Genomic DNA, 10,191 nt, shown 5'->3' on the forward strand with positions numbered 1-10,191 from the left:
TACTAGGGGCCTATGGTATAACTGTCATTAAGTAGTTTAAAAAAATGCAGTACAGTAAAGCAGCAGCTTTTTTACATGCTGTGACAGAAGCGTACCAGGAAAGACATCAACATCAGTTAGAGTCTCTTGAGCTAGCCAGCTTCTTTTATTGCAGCTAAGGCATTTATTAGAAAAATTATCCTGTAATACTGTCAAAATGATGTACAGAAGAGTGAGGAAATGCCTTGCATAAGTTTGCTCATGAAACTTTGACTCTCCCACCTCTCCTCCTAAAGGAAGTGACCATGACAGTAGTCCAAAAAGCACTGGAGTCCTCAAAGGACTGTTCCCAAGGAAATCATGGGATGCTGGGGAAGAGCAGCTGCTCAGCCTCAGAAGAAGCAGCACGGCAAAGTGCCTTTGCCCTGCCTTCGTCCTGCCAGAGCTGGATGCTCACTGTGGGGAGGTGGCGGCTGAGGAACGGGACAATCTACCTGCTGAAGTCCTGCCAGCCTTGTGGCAGCAAGGAAGGGAGAGGGTCCCCATCCCTCTGCTCTGGCCCCGTACCCCTGGAGGGGTCTCAGCTGGGTCCTGCACTTGTCTCGCAGGCAGCATCTATCTCCTCTTCAGCAGGGCTGTCCCCGGGGGCTGCAGAGGAGTCACTCAATGTCACTGTGCAGCACACAGCTAATTAGCCCACAAGAAGCAAATTAGCTTATCATATAGGAAAGAGCATAATAATCTCAAAAAGGCAAAGTTGCAGTTTCTGTTGCCATAAGAGAATCAATGTCCTTTAAAAGGATGTCATAAAATCTATTTTAAAACACTGCAGGATATAAAACATGGTGCCCTACAATCAAAGCTGTTCCTAAACAGAGAAGAAAAAAAAAAATCTAATCTGTTTGTAAATAGCTCTAGATCATAGTACTGGTGCTTCCCACAATCTCATCACAGGTTTTATGATTGAGTGCTCTTAATAAAAACAGTCTAGATACTGAGATACTGAGGATAGGTAAGCATCTTAAGTTTTGTGGGAAAATAATTTACTTTATGGTTTTGGAGAAGAGCTCAAAGAGAAACCTATTAATGCTTATAGGACCAGAAAGCAAATAAAAGGAACCTGAGAATGGTAAAGTTTGAAATCTAACACATCTCAGAGTCAATTCGTGATTCTCAGCTATACTATTATTGTTTGAAGAGCTTTAAATGAAGAAGACAGAATAGTATTCTATAATTATGCCACAGATGAAACTCCCCTTACCTTCAGAGGAAATGCCATGTGCCACATTTAATCTAAAGGAAACCTGTTTATGACACCTAGTGGACAAGACGAAAATTTCTCACTCTGCACTATATTCTTCCTAATCATATTTTGACACCCCCCCCTCCTTTTTTTTAATATTTTGCCTACCTATTGCGATAAATTTTATGTTAGAATCGCATTAATCCTGTGAATGTTGTGTGCCTAAGGGGAGCACGTGGGACAAAAGACAGCTGCTTCCTTTCCTATTGCAAATTATTTGAAATCTGATTTACCCTGAATAAATTGTGTCAGGCTGTAAATCCATCACAGAGCCCCCATAATATTAGCAGAGTAGCAGTGCCTGTGGCCAATCTGCATATCTAGTAGATTTTTTTGCTCGGTGCTCTTTAAAGTAATACTGGGTTTGACTAACCCCCAAATCAAAGTACATTAATGTCAAATCGCTCAAGCGTGTAATGGCTGGCTGAGTCTGTCCTGGCAAGCGCTGATACTGTGGTAGCTCTCAGCAGCTGCTCCTGACACAACCAATTATCACTGATATTAATAACTGTGCCTGCACACTTGAAACAGCTCCCAGTCCTATAGCTGAGCACCTTGTCCGTCAGAGAGCTACACTTATCCCTAACCAGCCCCAACTCCCCTTCCTCCCCAAAAACCACTGTCTGTTGTACCTGTGCTGGCTCCCGCGTCTCTGGAAAGCTGGGTCCCCTTAGGGAATGCCAAGGTGAGTACTCGAACTGGAAGTCTGAGTCTCAAGCTGTAGCAGGCATAATGATTAGAAATGAACACCTAGGAAATCAGCTTTCTGCTTTTTCATTCCCTGCTGTGCATCACTTCACTATAGCAGGGATGCTCTGAGGAGCCGTGTTTCCAGGACTCCTGTCCCGCACACTCCGTACTGCCCTGACTTGCTCACCTCCCTGTCTCTCAGCAGCCGAGGGGATCTGTTAGCTCTGGACCCCGTTTTCAGCTCTTAGATTGCACTCGGAGGAGAGATGGACCTGATTTCTCTTTAGGATCCCCCCACTAAGCTCCCACGCATGTGGTGCATATGCTTCAGATAAAGGTGTGGATCAGTCATTGCCAAGTGCCGCAGGGATAATCATTTCACCGTGCTGCTCCGCTCTCCCATTGCCGTTGTCCCCGAGAGAGCAGCGATGGTGTAGCATGCTACCTTCACCACCAGTGTGGTCTCTTTGTACCTTAGGACTGAAGGAGGAGTTTCCAAAGGTGCCACCGTTGGTGTTCTCCTGGATCTGAACAAGCACAACCTGACCTTTTACATAAATGGGCAGCAGCAAGGGCCTCCAGCGTTTGAAAACGTCGAGGGTGTCTTCATGCCTGCGTTGAGCCTCAATCGAAACGTCCAGGTAAGTCTGCTGCGGTTCAGTCCCGCTTACCCTTCTCATCTGAAGGTGATTGTATGCTACCAGCCATTGCTGCTGGGGCTGATAATGTCGTCTGTAGGTAGTCGGTACAGACAGGGGCTCTTTCCTTCTCAGACTGACACCTAGGCTACTAACACTTTTTGGAGAACTGCATTTGACCTTCTGCCTTCCTCACTGATGTGAGGAATAAGCTGTAAAACCAAGTAAAAGTACCTGCATGCGCTAATTCCTACGCTTATTTTGCTGCAGCTCTCCACTTGGAAAGCAGTGTTGCTGAGGTTTGCTTCCTCTGCCAGTTTGACTAAAAAACATGAGTATCCTAATTCCTCTTAGATCTTACATTTGGAGATTATTAACATTGGCAAGAGCCAGAAATGTGAGCAGCACAGTGGTAAGGAGAGCAAAACCAATGTAGGTCAGAGAATTAGTGCAACAGAGAAGAGCCAGTCAGCACGTCATTACTGCTCTTTCTGAATTTTGGAGATTGCTCTCTATTCTCTTGGAGGAACCTTCTTTAAATATAATGCATTTTTACTTTAAGACCACTGCATATGGCTAGAAAGAAGACGTAGTGTAAGGGACAACCTATGGAAACACCCAGGAGCCTGAGGGCTGAAGGAGGTCAGCTTAGATCAGACAGGACCAATGCAGCCAGGGTGGAACTCTCATCATTTAAAACCAGAAACCTCGCATGGCCTTATTAGTGCATGAACATTTAGCATGTGCTACTGGTGGCATCCAAATCTTTCAAGGAGGTTTCATAGCTTGATTGTATTTGATGCACCAACGTGGAAGACACAAGCACTTCTCTGGGCACCTCACTGCTCTATTCAACATGGATTTTTACTCGCAACCTACCTTCAGTTTTAGCTACCTACATCCTTTAAGTACCTGGCTTACATTTCTTAGTGCAACTGAGTTAAGGCAGAGCGTGGCCGACAAGGGGAAACTCTGAGACTAAGCTTGTGTTTGTTCTTGAACGGTGCTCTGGTACATCTGTGTGGGAACCCTGACCTTGTAGAGATGTCAGGATATAGAAGGAGCACCAAAACATCCTGTGCTCTGTCCTGCCAGGACAGCAAAGATAAAAGAATTTTCTTATATTTGGTATATGGGCTCCACTGTGTGATCCCTGTCCTGAAGTACTTGGGGTCCCTCACACAAAGATGCCATCCATCTTGTGTCTAGCAAGCAGCACTGCAGGAGACCTACAGCTGGTGGCTGGATTATGGAAGAGGTACGGAGACCTGCCTTCTAGACCCTTCTAGTTCAGGAGGGAAGGGGGAAGGAGACTTGTGTATTGCAGGGGCTCAATATCATCTCCATTAACATTGTTGATGACTTAAACCTGGACCCGAAGTCCCGCAGCCCTTCCCCTGTCATTTACTTGCTCTTGGCCTTCACAACTGCTTTCTGCTGAGGACATCCCAGTTTTGAATCTACATGTTATTTCTTCTTTGTGCAGGTGACCTTGCACACGGGACTGGAGGTGCCACAATGTGTAAAACAGCCCAAGTTACCCAACAACTAAGGAAGCCCCTGCCCGACCCTGTGCTGGATTCTGTAAGCTTTCTCAGTGTGATTTGGCACTTTTCAGTAAGTCAGTAAAAAAGCATTCTCTTCCCTGACTTACAACATGGCACAGCATGTTGCTCACCGAATAATCTGCTGGTTACAGCTAGCACACTCCATGTTTAATTTAACAGCCATAGCAAGCATACCCACTGAATTGGCACTCGATTACAGATGGGTACCTGAACATATCTACACTGCATTGCATACATATGTACACATATGTGCACGTGCACACACACGTACATTTATAAAGCAAAAGGTTAAATGAGTGTATTTTGGCTGGATGGCTGGATTTGCGCTTAAAAGATATTAGGGATGCTGGAAAAAATGGGTAAGACTAAGACTGAGGGACAACGGCTGTTGGAGCAATTTACCAGTAGGTGAACTGCATTCCCGTGAAGTCCTTAAATCAAGAAAGCATATGTTTTGACAGCTGAAGTGGAGGCTGTGTGCTTAAGAATTCCTGGTTGTCCATTACATGCCGGGGCTCAAATGACCATTAATTATTCTTTCTGGCTCTAGACTGCAGTAAGCTATGGGATAACGTTCCCCTAGAATTCAGTGGCAGAACTTACCTCGTTGTCTTCAACGAGAATAAGATTGGTTTCCAAACACTGCCATGTAGTAGTTGCGCTCATTTTAGCTAACACCACGATATACGCAGAATTCAGATTCAAAAAGTAGAGAGAAAAATATCCTTGATACATTTTAGTATTTGTTATGTAGGTGTGATTGTGGAGACTATCACATACAGAAGATCCGATTGTGGTTATCAGCACAACTCTTGAAAAATGGTGCAGGGGAGATCCCTTTGAACTGAATTGATAAGAGATTTATTTAAATATGGTACATGCAAAGTATCCCCTGTAGAGAAATGCTGCTTTCTAGCCTTGATCCTGATAAGCCCGGGGCCACTGTAGTTCCAATGTAGCTTTGAGATCAGAAGCCTTAATTTTCTATGAGACTAGTTTGAGCCAATTAATGTCGTGATCCTAACGAAGCACTTGAGCGAGAGAGATTTCATAGCATTTGTGTGAAATTCGTCCCTAAGAATTTTTCTGGGTTGGGACACAAATCTTTTGCAAGGCTTACCTGTGTCTGGCATCTCCCATGAAAACAAGCAGCCGTTTCAGGAGCTGCCCATGACAACAGGAGTCTGACTGACAGGGAACTTTCCCCACAGTCATGGCACTGTCACCGGCTTGCTGTTGTCAGAAAACACATTGATTTGTGCGTGTGCTGCTTTTCCTCTGAACCCAGTTAACATATGCAAGCGTGTGTGTGTATAGCGGCACTGCGTCAGGACAAGATGCAGCAGACTGCGTGAGCCCATGACACCTCGGACTCTGTCACTCTGATCCTACGTTAAGTGTGGTGCTATCAAACAAGAAAAGCAGAAACTCTTAAATCCCATCGATGCACTACTTCCTTTTTTTAAATCCTGCCGCTTATACAAATTTTCCTCTCCAAGCATACGTATACGCACACGCATATTGTTATCAGACATGTAATTACTAAACCTGAAAACAAATATTCTAACCGAAATCCAGCTTACTGCCTTGCATTACACCACAGCCACAGGACAAACAGCCCAGGCCTGCTTTTGGGCAGCCTGCCAGCCCCCAAGCACCCTGCTGCGGGTCCGCTTCTGGTCTCTGGCCGGAGCACATCACTCGGGTCGTGCTGAGTGATGGCAAGGCTTCCCGGCAGCAGGGTGGCCAGCATCTTCCCGGGGGTTGTCCCACCTTGCAGCCGTTGTGGGGAACGAAACAGACCCGGGCTATTGCACAGACAAAAGGCAGTCTGCCTGTAACCAACCAAGCGTCCTGTTGCCCACCTCTCCTGCAGAACAGCAGTGCACCTTCAGTGATGTCAGGACTGAAATAGGAAAGAAAAGCAACAACGGGAAAAAATGACATAAACTTTTAAGTGGGAAAGCAACGGTACTTTCTTCAAAGTCTGGAATGGATTGTGTTAGTAAAGTTGTAGACATTGGAATAACTGTGCTATGCTCATCTTGGTTTCTTAAAGAATAGCCGAGACCAACTGTGTTACAATTTTCAGTTTCGTTTAATACCATATGAACTCGTGCAGGATTTTCTAATTAGTGGGTCTGTTTTAACCTACCTCAGCTAGAATGCTACCGGACCCCAAATTTCCTCTTCAGTGTGCTCTTCTATGAACCTAACAGTTGCATAGCATTGGCTTTGAGTGTTGCCAGTCAGAGCAGTGTATGGGAATACTGTACATAAGTTGCACATAGTTTTTTATATTGGGAAACATCCCGTCATAATTTTAATACAGAAGGCACTCCACTTTCCCTTGTATTAAAAACAAAAGGGCATTGTTTGTTTTGGGACTGAACCTTTGTCTTTACTCCCAACTTCTGTGAAGGGAACTCAAATGAATTTACATCTTTCCAATCTTCAACCATTGCCAGATGTTTAAAATTAATTCTGAAAGGGTTTTAGAAGTGTTTGCAGTACTTGGTTTTGGTTTTCATAGTTGCTTTGGTATCGGTTCCTGGTGTGTTATACCTTGGGGAGAACACAGTGAGTGATACAGGTTACTAATTTCTAATGGAAATATGGACAGTAGGTAGGGACATGCTTCAGAGCTGTAGAGGAGCTTGTTTGTTATCCTCTACACGTTCTAACATTCACATAAGTAGGGTACAGATTAGCTACCATTACAGTCTCCTTTTAACCTAGCGGAAACGCAAATAAAATAAAAAGAATACAGTTACAAGTAGGTAACCTGCATTAGTAAGACTAATTTTGCCTGGGTCAAAACCTAAACAAAGTGGTTGTATGTATTGATTGTGTACACATTCAAGGACTTGGGTTTGGCACAGCTCATAGCAATAAACCAATTACCCCAATAGCATGTAGTCTCATGACTTCAGCTGGATACATTTTGGTAGTTTGATTAACAGAAATAATGCTTAAGTAGTTAGAATTACACTAGGAAACTAATTACTCCACATTTGAATATTTATGCAGAGCATCCAGATGGCAGTGGCCATCTGAACATAGGAAGAGCAGAATTTTCCCTTTGCAGAAGAGCATCGGGTGGGGAGAAGTGGGGCACTTCCACCTCTCTGCTTAGGCTGGAAGTAGTTTGCTTCTCTGCAGGTAACTCCCCCCGAGGGCTGTCTCATTATAAACCCAGCAGTTCGCAGGTTCTTCATCTACAGCATCATCTTTTATGCCAGTTTTTGTTTCCTGCAAAGCCTTTCTTTAGGAGGGAGTCAGGCTTTAGTACTACGGTCCCTGCAGAAACTGCATTGCTGACTGTCCGGGGAGAACGCAGGGGGCTGAAGGGTAGCACAGATAACCCAGGGGGACCACTTTGGATGCTCTTGCTTCCTTTTGATTTCTTGGGGTATTTGCGCAGCTCCCTGGGACTCCAAGCTCCTTCGGCACCTGGACCCGCAAGGAGCTGCCTTTCCTGGGACTCTTCTGCTCGTAGAGGCCAGGCTGCTCCTTACAAGCAGGAGAGCAGGGCCTTTTGCACTGGGATGAATCCCATCCGCTATGGTACAGAGCCCCCACAAGATAGCTGTACATTTAAACTTAATGTTTAAAAAAACCCGCCCAAACAAGCAAGCCCTCCTCTAATAAACATGACAAAGCTTGACTTCTGAATATATACCAATTTGGAACCTCTGCACAGCTGCTAAATAAACACAGCAGGCAAACTTTCCATCCCGCAGAGCAACAAGGGACTCCTAGTTTTCATCTCCCGCCGTGAACCCCAACCTTAGCCTTTGTGAACCTTCTTCCTGGCTCTTTCCTCTGCAAACTTCCCTGTTAAGTTTAGTGGGAACAAACAGAAGCAGCATGCCATCAGGAGCATTGTCAGACTTCCCAAGGCGTGCAATGCTACACAATTTCCACACCCTTCTTTTCCCTCATCAACTCAAAAAGAGCTCACAAGAAGATCTCTTACTAAGAGTTAATGTTAATATGAGCACAGGCCTAGCTGACAATCCCTTACTACTTCTGCTGTGGAAAGGTATGCGCTATAAAATAAATGTCAGTGAGGACAGGAGCATACTGTGATGTATCATGAATTTGGAAAGCAATTTGGCTTCTAAAAACATAAAAAGATAGGCAAACAGCATTGTCATCTCCTATACTTGCCTATTCAGTTAAGATACATAGAGGAAAATATATTGGACTGAATAAATTAAATAAAATTTAAAAAGCATGAGCTTACCTATATCAGAGTTTAAGAGGAAAATTATTAAATGTAATTTATTATATGCATAATGTTCCATCGTGTTGTAAATAATGCCATGATAGTGTATTGCCGTAGTTTGTTCTTGGCTGGTGATTAAGAATTCTGTCGTAGTGCTGCGTAAGCTTTTATTTTTATTTTGTTGGGGTTTTTTTCCAAAGTGTAGTTAGTAAAGATGGCAGAGAGCACCCAATACTCTGGTTTCCGAGTTGTTCTAGAGCAAGAAGAAATGTGAGATGCAGCTTTTTTTTTTTTTCCTTCTTTCTTACATAATAATATTTCTTAAATGAGGTAAGAGAGAGATGAGATCCAAGGCTAAGCTGCCACTACCACCGTATGAAAACCACTGTGCTTACGACTACCAACGAGAGGTGGTGCATTTTTGGACCACAATTCAGATTACCTGTTCCTGTGAGAAGGGATGGAAAGTACCAACAACCTGGTAACGGCAGCTTTCTGGTGCCATCTCGTACATCCTTTGCTCACAAACAGAAAGACGAGGAAAGAGAGTCGTTAGACCTAATCTCAGGCCCTACCAGCTTTGCAGCATTCTGCTTAAATAGCAAAGTCAAGAATTCAACTTTGAACCAGGCAAGGTAAGATGAAAACCCTGAGCATCTTGGCTAGATCAACTTTGGAAGGGAGATTACAGTTTCAAGCCCTTCAACAGGTTACAGTAACAAATCAACTACATTACAAATGTAAAGGGCACTTGTCACTGAAAATTACCAAACAAAGATGGAGAGTCTTTTTTTTTTTTTTTTTTTTTTTTAAAAAGTGAGCTGCTTCTAGTTTTTACTGACAACATTTCTGGCGATTCCTCTGCCCAGCACTACTGAACGCTGCACATACACAACCGGCTGGAGCAGCAGCCTGAAGCACAAATCCATCCCAAGTAAGACGCACCTGGTCTTCTTACACGCAGAAGCCCATATGCAAGTCACAGAGACTAGATGTGCAGGGCTCCTGCATCTTTGCACAATACAGGAGACAGACGTGCGTTTTACTGACAGAGGCACTCGGCAGCATTTTCCCCTTCTGTTAAGCGACGTTTTTGTTACGTTTGTTATTGCAAACATCCAAGCAGAATTAATTACAAAATTATTTTTTATGCTAATTGGAGGATTTCTAACATTTTCTTGTGAAGCAGTAGATAGAAATATTCCTGGATCCTGACTGCATTCCTTCATCCTCCACCTCCCTTAAATGTTGTCAATAAAAACACTAACCTTTCTAGGTAGCATGGTGAGAAGACATTACGTGATGAATATTAAAAATAAATGCATGAGGTAAACCTGCTGTTATTTCTGATTGTTATATGAAGCATGAATAACACTAATTTAAATGTTGGCAACCAAAAAAGTACAAAGGAGTAAGATAATGGTGTTCACTTCTGGTTAAACGAAAGATGAGATGTTGTTTCTCTGTTTTCTTCTTAACCACAGCATTTTTTTTCTTTATGGTCATTTCCCATAGCTTATATGAATTTGGAGCTGGTGAAATATACATCTCTGCTGTATGTGTCTGTCACCAGATCAAGAGGAAAATACAAACTTTTTATAATTTTGTACCTGTAGCAAACGTTTGTATTTTTTGAATTGGAAACAAACTGCTTTTTGTCTTTTGGTCCGACTAAAACTTTGTGTATTATTATTATTATTATTATTACCCTTTTGGAAAACCTGACATATGAGTTTATGCTGTTTTACAGTTTCTAAATAAATTCTTAAAACATTGCCAACA

At 43.3% G+C, this 10,191-nt stretch overlaps 1 protein-coding gene across 4 annotated transcripts in view; it reads left to right on the top strand.

Moving 5' to 3' along the window:
- Nucleotides 1-10,191, top strand: part of TRIM67 (tripartite motif containing 67) — a 38,809-nt gene extending 28,618 nt beyond the window's left edge. For 3 of the 4 annotated variants that reach the window (XM_052805865.1, XM_052805861.1, XM_052805866.1), the window contains exons 9-10: nucleotides 2,451-2,613; nucleotides 4,097-10,191. In XM_052805865.1, the coding sequence (XP_052661825.1) occupies nucleotides 2,451-2,613; nucleotides 4,097-4,162 (229 nt within the window). In that variant the 3' untranslated portion in view covers nucleotides 4,163-10,191. The remainder of the gene's footprint in view (nucleotides 1-2,450; nucleotides 2,614-4,096) is intronic. The other variant, XM_052805864.1, reaches the window with a different exon arrangement.

This window comes from Harpia harpyja, chromosome 13, assembly GCF_026419915.1.
Source record: "Harpia harpyja isolate bHarHar1 chromosome 13, bHarHar1 primary haplotype, whole genome shotgun sequence".
NCBI lineage: Eukaryota > Metazoa > Chordata > Aves > Accipitriformes > Accipitridae > Harpia > Harpia harpyja.